The following is a 12471-nucleotide window of genomic DNA, read 5'->3' on the forward strand; positions in this document are numbered from 1 at the left end:
GACACTGGAAAGGACCAGTTTTTAGAAGGCCAATTTCTGCTAAATCTAGGTGGCCGTACCTGTAAGAAATCCTTCACTGTTTGCATATGTTTTGCTTTATCCTCCATTTTCTTTAATGCCTCTTCTGCCTTAACACCAAACAAGATATCATGCCATAAAGGAGCATCCAATAATTTTGCCTTAACATGATCAGGTAAACTTTGTTCTTTTAACCAAGCATGCCTTTGAATCACAGATCCTGTAACTGCGGCTCTACAAGACGCCTCTAATGAATCAAAACCACATTGCAGAGTACGTTTTCCCACTTGTTCAGCTGCATGCAATAAATCCTGCATTTCCTTATAGTCAGGACCGTCTGAGCTTGTAAGCATTTTCTGTTTTAACAGAGACATTAAATATTGTTGGTATTTAAGCATGTGGAACTGGCAATTTAAAGCCCTTACTGCTAAAGTTGCAGAAGTGTAAACTTTCTTCCCCCATCTATCCAATGCTCTAGAATCCCTGTCAGAGGGAACTGGATTTTTAGCAGTGGAAGCCTTTACCCCTTTGGGACCCTGGGAAATAGTTTCTGGGTCAGCAGCAGGGTTTTTATAAAGAAATTTGTGAGAGTCAGGGACTCTATAGTACCTATCGGGCTTGACTGGTGCTGGGGGCAAAGAATCAGGGGTTAAACTGGATTCGGAGAACACATCATCCACAATATCTAACACAGGTGAAATAGCAAGGGGCCAGTGCTGAGGCAATAAAAGAAAATCTCTGAGCCTTTTCTTGGATTCTGAATAATCCTGGCTCTCCCAATGGAAATGCTCCCTCATGGTATGTAAAGTTTCCCCAAAAGAGTAATCCTCAGGAGGAGAGGCTGAAGGAATAGATTCTTCAGCATAAGAGTTCTCATAGGGGGTAGTGAGTATCCCTGGTCTGAAGAGGAATCAGAAAAAATGGAAACCTGAAAAGAGGAATCATAGTCTGTATCCTGCCTAGGCCTTTTATCAGGAGGGGGATGGGAACCCCTGATCAGACTAATTAGGTCTTCGGCCATTTTGAGCATCTGTTTCTTAGGCATGGAGGACTGTCCAGGAGAATGCTGTACTTGTTTCTTAGTTTTTAACGATGTTTTAGACTTGGTTGTTGTTTTGATGGTAAGCTGTGAAGGTCTGAAAACACCCTCAGAAGCCGATGCCTGCTCAGGGGCGTCCTGACCCATCTGAGGGATTAGTTTCCGTAGGTCAAATACCTTGAGTTTACAGAGGCCTAGCTGTCTCCACGTGGGAGTGGCCTGTGGCTCTGTGGTAGCGGGTGCCAGGGGCTGCGAAAGCGCCTCACTGAGAACCGACGAACCGGCGAGTGGCCTAGAAGAGGCTTCGTTGTCGGTTTTGGACCTCGGATGCCTGTCCTTATCCTTGTCTTTGCGTTTTTTGTGAATTCCGGTCGGTTGTTCCAACGGCATTGTATAATTGAACCTTCGGCCAAAGTAATGCAGAGCAAAATCAAACAGATGTTTAATAGTGCATTTGTTAAATCTAGCACAAAACCGACAACTAGTGACGTCGTGGTCTGGGCCTAGGCATGGAATACAGTAAGAATGAAAATCCTTATGAGGTATTTGCTTCCCACAAGAAATATAATTATTAACTTTTACTGACATCGGTCTGAGGCAAGAAAAAGTTTCCCCAATGGGGTACTTAGCTTTATTGAAGACTTCGGTTCTGAAATTCGAATTCGAAAAACTCAGGAGTCGGCCGACCGGCACTTGCGAACTGTTTTTGCTTCGGGCACCGCGCGGCAAGAAAGACTGAAGAAAATGGTGTCCGTTGCATCTTATATACCCCTGGAGCACTGACGTCAGGGAAGAGGCGACAGCAACCGACGCCCGTCCAAAACTTTGGAACTCGGGCCGACTGCGGGTCGCCTGCCAGCAGGATAACCCAAGTGTAACGACTGCAACAGTGAAACACGATGAACATATATGGTTTCCACCACTGTTTGCCTGACTCAGATGCTTTCTATAAGTAGAAGCCATGTCAAAGTTGTTGCAGATGGTCAGGATTCACAATCACCACAGAATAAAATATGAAATGAAAGAAACAAAACACTGTTCACTACTGTTTTAATAGCCTTGAATTACTGATGTGCTTTTTAGGGTAGCAGCAGCAGTCAGGTCATAAAATGCCTCACAGGCTAATGAATGGTTCAGAGGGAGAGCTGTTGTCAATACAACTGCAATTTGAGATGGAATTTGGCTAAGAGCTTTAAAACTTCCTTCAGGAACTCTTCCCCCACCCCCCTCAGCAAAAGGTGAACATGCTCAGAAAGGCAAACCTGAATGTACACAAAGGCTGAATCAAAACAAAAAATCTCTGGGATTGTCCCTTTAAAATCAAATGAAATGCACTTGAAAACTACATTTTTACTCTGACTTCACTGCCACATGCTCCACTTGCTGGCCACATGTTTTTAACCATTACTGCTGCAGTCCATCTCCAGGGCAAATTAAATCTTTAAAATGGTATTTAATAAAATATAAATAAATAAATAAACAATACATCGAAACAATGGAAGCTGAAAAACATATAAGACTTAAGATGCATACAAAAAGGATGAAATGGGTATGTTTATTCTAATTTCCATGGCACACAACAACACTCCTACCTTGCTGCAGGAGGGGACTTCGGAGTTTTTGGCTTTTCTTTTTCCTTCTCCTTGTCTTTCTCTTTTTCTCGTTCCCTATCTCTGTCCCTACGTGGTCTGTCTTTATCCTCCCTTTTAGACCTCTCTCTGTCCCACTCGTCTTTTCTACGCTGTCTCTCCTTATCACGCTCCCGCTCCCTTTCTCTTTCTCGTTCCCTCTGTCTTCGTTCCCTCTCTCGATCTCGCTCTCGTTCCCGTTCTCTTTCTCGCTGCCTGTCACGGTCTCGTTCCCGCTCTCTTTCCTAAGGAAGGAGAAATAAATACAGTTGTGACAAGTGTAGAAAACATTAAGTACTTAAGTATTTAATCATTAAGAAAATAATCCAACGTCATACTCAGACTGAAAGGAGGACGTTAGTCATATATACTCAAACTGAAAGGACAAAGTTAAATATATTACAGTTCAGTCTTCCATTTCAACTCATTTAAGAGGTTAACCCCACTGTATGTGCAAAACCACACAAGACAACAACAATGATAAGTTTAGCTATAAGATGCCAAAGCCATTTTTGTCTTTCCGTGAAAGATGAAGAGTAAGAAAGGTAGGACTGAAAACTTAGTGCATTCGCATATGTATTAAGATACCTTACTTCTTAACGCCAGCCACTTTTAAAAAGTACAGTTGAGTACACTTACCATAAATGTAGATGTTTGAGTGTAATTACTGTTGCAGTCATCACACTTGGGTTATCTGCCTGCAGGTAGCCCTCAGTCGGCCAGAATACCAGAGACTGAGTATTTTTGCATCTGATGCTGTCGCTTCTTCCATGACGTCGGGTCATCAGAGGTATAAAAAACAGGCAGCAGACGCCATTACATCAGTTTTTCCTGCCCCAAATGTCAGGAGCCCCCAAGCAGGGAGGTGGGAAATGGTGTGGAAAACACCATCAGTAAAAAGAAAATACCTATACTAGCAGGAATAGCCTTAGAGAGGAGAGACGAGATAGAGAAAACCAGGGGGCTGGAGGGAGGGAAAACTAGGACTGCAACAGTGAATACACTCAAACATCTACATTTAGGTAGCAGCTTCCAGTATGCCTCTGGTAGCGACTCCCCTGAGAAATGCTGTAGCGGTAGATGTAGCCCTAGTGGAATGTGATCTGACCCCCTAAGGGGTTGGTTTTCCATGGTGCTTGTAGCAGAAATGGATGCAGTGTGCTATCTATTTGGAAATGGTTGTTTTAAAATGGCCTTGCCCTCTGCCCCTGTTGCAAAGCTGAGTAGCAGCTGGTCAGATTTTCTGAAAGGCTTAGTCCTATCAAGGTAGAACCTGAGCTGTCTGTGCACGTCCAAAGAATGATGGATCCTTTCCTCTTTATTCTGAGGATTAGGAAAGAAGGTAAGCAAATGAATGGATTGGTTGAGAGCCATACTGGACACCACTTTAGGCATAAAGGAAGGGTTAGTCCTAAAGGAAACCCTGTCAGCATGGAAAATAATGAAGGGTTCCACAGCCATCAGTGCTTGTAACTCAGACACTCTTCTAGCTGAAGTGATGGCTAGAAGCAATGCTGTTTTCCAAAAGAAGAATTTTAACTCTGCTGAAACAGCAGGTTCAACAAGGGGAAGCGTGAGCTCTTCCAGTACAAAGTTAAGGTCCCAAGCAGGGGTGGGTGCTCTCCTTGGTGACCTTAAGTTATCCCCCCCCCCCCAGGAACTGTTTGATGAAAGGGTGACAGAAAAAAGGTGGCTCAGTACTGCAATGAGCCGAGATGGCAGAGGCATGGATCTTAATGGAGTAGAAGGACAGGCCTCTGTGGAGTAAATCTGCTAGGCAATCCATGATTAGAGGTAAGGAGGGTACTGCTGTGTCCTTTCCTTTAGACCAAATCCAAGAATAATACCTTTTCCACTTTTCAGCATAGGATTTCCTAGAACTGGGCCATCTGGCTTCAAGGATGACATCCAGCACCCACTTGCTTAGGGTTGCTGGTGTAGTATCTAAGGAGTAAGCCAGGCTGCAAGGGTTAGGGTCTGCAATTGTGGATGCAAAATCTGTCCCTCCTGCTGGGAAAGCAGGGTTGGGGTCTGGTGTAGGTGCCAGGGTAACACCGAGGTCAGGCTGCGCAGGAGTGGGTACCAGTGCTGGCGTGGCCTGTCCGGGGTAATCAGAATTGTCCTTGGCCTTTCTTGTCTTATCTTGAGTAAAACTCTTGAGAAAAGGAGCAGAGGGGGAAGGCATAGATTGAGAGGTGTTCTCACTGAAATGATAGTGCATCCACCTTCAAGGCCCTGCTTTGAGGGTTCCTGGTGCAAAATTTGCTTAACCGGTGGTTGTCGGGGGAGGCAAAGAGATCCACCTCTGGGGTTCCCCATTTCTGGATCAGAAGGTTGAAGGTGCACGCCTCCAATTTCCACTTGTGTGGGTCTAGGAGATTTCTGCTTAAGTCTGCCAGTGAGTTTTGTTTGCCTGGCAGAATTGAGCTTGTAGATGGATTTGGTTGTCCAAGGCCGTGTTCCACAGGGGCATGGCTAATCTGCAGATTGGGTAAGAATGGGTTCCCCCATGCTTGTTTATGTACCACATACCTGTGGTGTTGTCTGTTTTTATCAGCAGTTGTCCTGGAAAGAGTAGGTGTCTGAAATCTGTCAGAGCATTCTGTACAGTTAGCATCTCTTTTTGGTTGAGGTGCAGGAGAATTTGACTTGGGCTCCAGTGGCCCTGAATACATTTGCCAGCCATGTGGGCCCCCCATGCATAGTCTGATGCGTCTGTGGTTAGGGTCGGGGCGGCGTGGGGTAGAGTAAAAGACAGTCCCTTGTTGTGGTTGCATGCTTCTACCCACCAAAGGAACTCTGTCCTTAGACAAGGTATGATAGGAATGACTGCGTCCAGGTCCGGAGAATGTTGGCACCAAGGACTTTTAAGTACCATTGAAGTTTCCTCATATGCAGTCTTGCATATGGAGTTAGCAGAGTACATGAGGCCATGAACCCTAGGGCTTGCAGTATTTTTCTTGCAGATAGCTGGGTTTGGTGGCCATTTGTTTGAAGTAATCTGTCAGACAAGGCCTGTTTTTCTAAAGTGAGGAATGCCATCTGGGAAGTTGAGTCTAAGCTTGCTCCCAGGAATACAATCGTTTGACTGGGTACCAGTTGTGATTTCTTTTCGTTGATGGTGAACCCCAATGAAGAAAGAAGGCTTTTTTACAAATGCCAGGTGTTGAAACAGGAATTCCTGTCTGCCTGAATCAGGCAGTCATCCAAGTACAGGTAAATTTGGATTTTTCTCTGCCTGCAGTATGCAATGGCTGGAGCCAGGCATTTTGTGAATACCCTGGGAACAGTAGATAAGCCAAAGGGAAGTGCAGAGAACTGATAATGCATAGACCCTGCTCTGAAACGTAGATACTTCCTGCATGACTCCCTTATAGGGATGTGCAGATAGGCTTCTTTTAAGTCTAGGGTGGATAACCAGGCATCCTTGGCTAACATAGGGAGAAGCTGCTGCAGGGTAAGCATCTTGAATTTTGCTACCACCAGGAAGGTGTTGAGAATGGAAAGATTCAGGATTGGGTGCCAAGAGCCCTCTTTCCTGGATACCAGGAAAAGTCTGGATTAGAATCCTTGGCCCCTCTGTTCTACTGGAACAGGCTGAATAGCGCTGATATTGAGCAGGGAAAGTACTTAGTTGTGAGGCTCTTCCCACTCATTTGGAGGAAGGTCTGGAAACCTGCTTGGGGTCGGCAGTGAATGAAAATAAAATTTGTACTCCTGGGATACAATAGTGAGGACCCATCGGTCCTAAGTAATGGACATCCAGTTTTTTGCATAAAGGGCAAGTTTTCCTCCTAGGGGCACAAGCAATTGGGCAGGGCTGGGAATTATAGAGTTGAGAAGTCACTGTGAGCTTTTTCCATAAGGGGGGGCTTACCACTCCCTGCTTTAGGGGTGGGAACACTCCACTGCTTACATCTCTGCATACCCTGAGACTGTAGTCTGAGTGGTCTGTTTCCCCTGGGTCTTGTTTGAGAAGGCTTGGAGGGGGCTGGAAAGGACCAGTGTTTTGAAGAGCAATCCCTATTGAATCTAGATGGTTGCACTTGTAGGAATTCTTTAACAGCTTGCACACATTTAGCCTTTTCTTCCATCTTCTTAAGAACTTCTTCTGCTTTGGTGCCAAACAAACAGCCCTTATTCAAAGGAGTGTCTAGTAATTTAGATTTGACATGATCTGGCAAGGTCTGCTCCTTCAGCCAAGAATGTTTTCTCAGTAGAGAGTCAGTAAAGTACAGTTGTGTACACTTACCATAAATGTAGATGTTCGAGTGTATTCACTGTTGCAGTCATCACATTTGGGTTATCTGCCTGCAGCTAGCCCTCAGTTGGCCTGAATACCAGAGTCTTGGGATTTCTGCATCGGATCCTGTTGCTTCTTCCATGACATCAGGTCGTCAGCGGTATAAAACATGCAGCCGACACCATTACATCAGTTTTTCTTGCCCGAGATGTCAGGAGCCCCCCTAAATAGGAAGCAATTACATGGTGAGGAACACCCCCAGCAAAAAGCAAATACCAATAATATAAGGTATGCCAAACAAAAAGGATAGGTAGAAGTAAAGAGAATTCAGGGGGCTGGAGGGAGGTAACCAGGACTGCAACAGTGAATACACTCGAACATCTACATTTATGGTAAGTGTACAAAAGTGCACTATATTCTTCATGTCTCACTGTTGCAGTCATCACATTCAGGTTGATTCCCAAAGCTGAGGATGGGTGGAGGCAGTCAAGAAGCATTAGGGCTGGCAAGCAGGCCCTGTAAGACTGCTGTGGCAAATCCAGCTCTAGATTTAGAAAAGATAGGTAAGTGGCAATGCTTGGTGAAAGTGTGTACAGAGCTCCAGGTTGCAGCTTCCAGGATGACCCTGGTAGGGACTCCCCTGAGAAAGGCTGTAGAGGTAGATGTAGCCCTAGCGGAATGTGTTCTGATCCCCTGTGGGGTAGGTTTCCCATGGTGTTTGTAGCAGAAATGGATGCAGTGTGTTATCCATTTAGAAATGGTTTGCTTTGAAATGGCCATGCCCTCTGCCCCTGCAGAAAAACTGACTAGCAGCTGGTCAGTTTCTTTGAAAGGCTTAGTCCTGTTCAGGTAGAACCTAAGCTGCCTGTGTATGTCCAGGGAGTGGAGGATCCTTTCCCCTTTATTCTGAGGATTAGAGAAAAAAGCTGGCAAATGAATGGATTGGTTTAAAACCACACTAGATACTACCTTGGGCATAAATGATGGGTTAGTCCTGAAGGAAACCCTGTCCAGTGTTCCACGGCCATAAGGGCCTGCAATTCAGACACTCTTCTTGAAGTGATGGCTAGAAGTAAAGCTGTTTTCCATGAGAGGAATTTTAACTCTGCTGTACCAACAGGTTCAAAGGGAGGAAGCGTGAGCTTTTCCAATACAAAGTTAAGGTCTCAGGCTGGAGTGGGAGCTCTCCTGGGGGGTCTTAAATTTTTGCCTCCTCTCAGGAACTGTTTGACCAGAGGATGAGAGAAGAGGGGTGACTCAGCATTATAATGAGCTGAGATGGCAGAGGCATGAATCTTAATTGAAGAGAAGGATAGGCCTTTTTGGAGCATTTCTGTTAAGTAATCGAGTTTAAGAGGTAAGCTGGACACAGTTGTGTCCATTCCCTGCGACTGGCTCCAAGAACAGTATCTTTACAATTTTTCCAAATAGGATTTTCTAGTACTAGGCCTCCTTGCCTCAAGGATGACATCCAGCACTTGTTTACTGAGGGTTGGTGGTGATGAGTTCAGGGGATGAGCCAGGCTGCTAGGTTCAGGGTCTGTAGCTGAGGATGCAAAATCTGGCCCTGCTGCTGGGACAGCAGGGAAGGGGTCTGAGGCAGGTGCCATGGTGGCACTACTGTCAGACTGCACAAAAGAGGGTACCAGTGCTGGCATGGCCAGTCTGGTGCAATCAGGTCTGTCCTTGGCTCGTCCTGTTTGAACTTTAGTAGAACCTTCGAGAGGAGGGGCAGAGTGGGAAAGGCATAGATTGAGAGTTTTTCCCATGTAAAGGGTATCCACTTCCCATGCTTGGCTGTGTGGAGTTCTGGAGCAATACTTGCTCAATTGACAGTTCTGAGGGGAAGCAAAGAGGTCCACCTCTGGTGCCCCCCATGTGCCTCAGAAGCTTGAATATGCTGAGTTCCAGTTTCCACTCATGTGGGTCCATTAGATTTCGGCTTAAGTCGTCTGCCAGTAAATTTAGTTTGCCTGGCAGGAACTGAGCTTGCAGGTGCACCTGGCTGCTCAAGGCTGTGTTCCACAGAGCCATGGCTAATCTGCAGAGTGGGTTGGAACGGGTTCCCCCCTGCTTGTTTATGTACCACATAACTGTGGTGTTGTCCGTCTTTACCAATAGTTGTCCTGAAAGAATAAGGCCTTTGAAGGCTGTCAAAGCATTCTGTACAGCTAACATTTCCTTTTGATTGATATGCAGGTGCATCTGCTTTGGGCTTCATTTGCCCTGAATGCATTGTCTTGCCATGTGCGCCCCCCATGCATAGTCTGATGAGTCTGTTGCTAGGGTTTGGGTGGCAGGGGGTTGAGTGAAAGGGAGTCCCTTGTTGTGATAGGCCTCTGCCCACCAAAGGAACTCTGTCCTTAGGCAAGGAATGATAGGAATCATTGTTTCCAGGTCCTGAGAATGTTGACACCAGAGACTTTTTAAGTATCATTGACATTTCCTCATATGCAGTCTTGCATATGGAATTAGTAGAAACCAAGAGGCCATGAACCCTACGGCTTACAGTATTTTTCTTGCAGATAGCTGGGTTTTGGTGATGTAGATTGAAGTAGTTTGTCAAATATATTTGTTTTTCTGGGGTGAGGAATGCCACCTGGGAAGTTGTGTTCAAGCTTGCTCCCAGGAATACAGTCTGTTGGCTGGGTACCAGATGTGATTTTATTTCGTTGATGGTGTACCCCAGTGAAGTTAGAAGTCTGTTTACAAATGTCAGGTGCTGTAGTAGCAATTCCTGACTGTCCGCCTAAATCAGGCAATCGTCCAAGTATGGGTAAATTTGAATTCTTCTCTGCCTACAATATGCAATGGCTGGAGCTAGGCATTTTGTGAATACCCTGGGTGCAGTAGATAAGCCAAAGGGAAGTGCAGAAAACTGATAGTGCATAGAGCCTGCTCTGAAACGTAGATATTTCCTGCACGATTCCCTTATGGGGAAGTGCAGATAAGCTTCTTTTAGGTCTAGGGTGGCTAGCCAGGAGTCCTTGGTTAGCATAGGAAGCAGTTGTTGGAAAGTAAGCATTTTGAATCTTGGAACCTCTAGGAAGGTGTTAAGAATATATAGATCTGGGATAGGGCACAGAGAGTTTTCTTTTCTGGGTACCAGAAACAGCCTGGAATAAAAACCTTGTCCCCTTTGCTCTGCTGGGACAGGCTGAATAGCCTTGATATTGAGGAGAGAAAGTACTTGCCTTTGGGTCTCTGCCCACTGGTTTGGGGGGAGGTCTGGCCATCCGCTTGGGGTTGGCAGTGAGTGGAAGTGGAATCTGTATCCCTGGGAAACAATGTTTAAGACCCATCTGTCCTGGGTAATGTACTCCCAGTTTTTTGCATGCAGGGCAAGTTTTCCTCCTAAAGGTGCAAGTACTTGAGTAAGGCTTGGAAGAGTTAAGGATAAGTCACTGTGAGATTTTACCACAGGATGGTGACTTACTACTCCCTGTTTTAGAGGTGGGAGCACTTCATTTCTTAGATCTGTGCATACCATGAGACTGTAGTCTTGGTGGTCTGCTGCCCTGGGTTTGGATTGAGAAGGTCTGGAAGGGACTGGAAAAAATACTTTTTCTGAAGGCCAGTGCCTACTGAATCTAGGTGGCTGTACCTGTAGGAAAGCTTTGTTTGCATAGATTTAGCTTTTTCCTCCATCCTTTTGAGGATTTCTTCTGCTTTATTGACAAAAAGACATTCTTGGTGTAATGGTGCATCTAGTAATTTTGCTTTGATATGGTCTGGCAAAGTTTGTTCCTTAAGCCAAGCATGCCTTCTAAGAACAGACCCAGTGACAGCAGCCCTGTAAGATGCTTCTAAGGCATCAAAACCACATTGCAAAGTATGTTTTCCAACTTGGTTAGTAGAATGCATTAACTCTTGTAAATCCTTATGTTCTGCACCACCAGGCATCAACATCAACTTCTGTTTAATTAGTTCCATAATATGTTGCTAATACTTTAACATATGAAACTGGCAATTTAACACCCTGATGGCAAGAGTAGCAGAGGTATACATCTTCTTACCACATCTGTCTAAAGTCCTAGAGTCCCTGTCTGAAGGGGTAGGGTTTTTGGCTGTTGTAGTCTTAATGCCTTTATGTCCCTGGGAAATGGTCTCTGGATCCGCAGTCGGATTTTTAAAGAGAAAATTATGGGAGTAAGGTACTCTGTAGTAACTGTCAGGTTTCCTGGGAGCTAGGGGCAAAGTATCAGGGGTAAGGTTGGATTCCAAGACGACATCATCTACAATTTCCAGAACAGGAGGTATAGCTAGAGGCCTGTGTTGAGACAAGTTTAAAAATTCCCAGAGTCTCTTTTTGGACTGTGAGCAGTCCTGACCCTCCCAGCGGAAATGTTCTCTAAGGGTATGCAGGGTTTCACCAAAGGATAATCTTCTGGTGGGGAAACAGAGGCAATGGAATCCTCTGCATCAGAATCCTCATAGGTAGATAAGGGTATGTGTCCTGGTAATCACAGGGACGAGAGTCAACCGACTCATGATCTGAAGAATCAGAAGGAAAATCAGTTCTTGGTCTTTTTGAGGGGGAAGGCTGGCTTCCCCTAATTAAAGTAATAAGATTTTCAGCCATTCTAAGCATTTGTTTCTGAGGCATGTGGGCCTGAGAATGCACTTTGGTCATCGGTTTCCTAGGCGTAGTGCGAACTCTGGGCCTGAGAAATACAGAATTTTTGGTATGAAATGAAGTTGTTGGTTTAATATGAAAAGAGGAAGGCTGGAATACACCCTCAGAAGCCGGTGCCTGCACAGCGGCTCCGGACTCATCCAAGGTAGAGACATCCGCAGGTTCTATAGTCGAAGAAGCCTCTCACGGCATACCAGACTCCAAAAGGGTCTCAGTAGAAGCCTGCAAATGTGTAGAAGTGGGTATCAGGGGCTGTGAAGGCACCTGAGTACTGGCCTATGCGGTCGGGTCTTTGTTTTCATCCTTATGTTTTTTCAGTGGATCGGTAGTCGGATGGCTTATCGAAGCCATTTCTGAATACAGAGACCGAGAGCGAAAGAATTTAGCCACAAAGACAGCCAGACAATGAATAGACCGGGCATTAAAGCACAAAACCAACAGCAAGCAACGTCGTGGTCTGGGCTTAAACAGATGACGCAGGAAGAATGAAAATCTCTGTGAGGTATTTGCTTTCCACAGGCAAGACAATTGTTAACTTTTTCTGACATCGGTTAGAGCAAGAAAAAAGGATCCCCACTGGGGTACTTATCTTTTAGAAGACTTCAGGTCTGAAACTCGAAAAACGAAAATTTCAGGAGGCGGTCGACCGGCACTTGTGAACTGCTTCTGCTTCGGACACTGCACGGCAAGAAAAGCTGATGTAATGGCATCGGCTGCATGTCTTATACCTCTGACGACCTGACGTCATGGAAGAAGCAAAGGCATCTGAGACAGAAATCACAAGACTCTGGTATTCAGGCAGACTTAGGGCTACCTGCAGGCAGATAACCCAAATGTGATGACTGCAACAGTGAAACACGAAGAACATCTGCTGCCCTGCAAGATGCTTCTAGGGCATCAAAGCCAC

At 45.4% G+C, this 12471-nt stretch overlaps 1 protein-coding gene across 13 annotated transcripts in view; it reads right to left on the minus strand.

Moving 5' to 3' along the window:
- ZC3H18 (zinc finger CCCH-type containing 18) overlaps positions 1-12471 on the minus strand; it is a 2225788-nt gene that overhangs the window by 1563885 nt on the left and 649432 nt on the right. For all 13 annotated transcript variants that reach the window (XM_044081724.1, XM_044081723.1, XM_044081715.1 and 10 more), the window contains one exon: positions 2650-2930. In XM_044081724.1, the coding sequence (XP_043937659.1) occupies positions 2650-2930 (281 nt within the window). The remainder of the gene's footprint in view (positions 1-2649; positions 2931-12471) is intronic.

The sequence above is a fragment of the Protopterus annectens genome, chromosome 8.part1, assembly GCF_019279795.1.
Source record: "Protopterus annectens isolate FY-2018-M chromosome 8.part1, PAN1.0, whole genome shotgun sequence".
Classification (NCBI taxonomy): Eukaryota; Metazoa; Chordata; order Ceratodontiformes; family Protopteridae; genus Protopterus; species Protopterus annectens.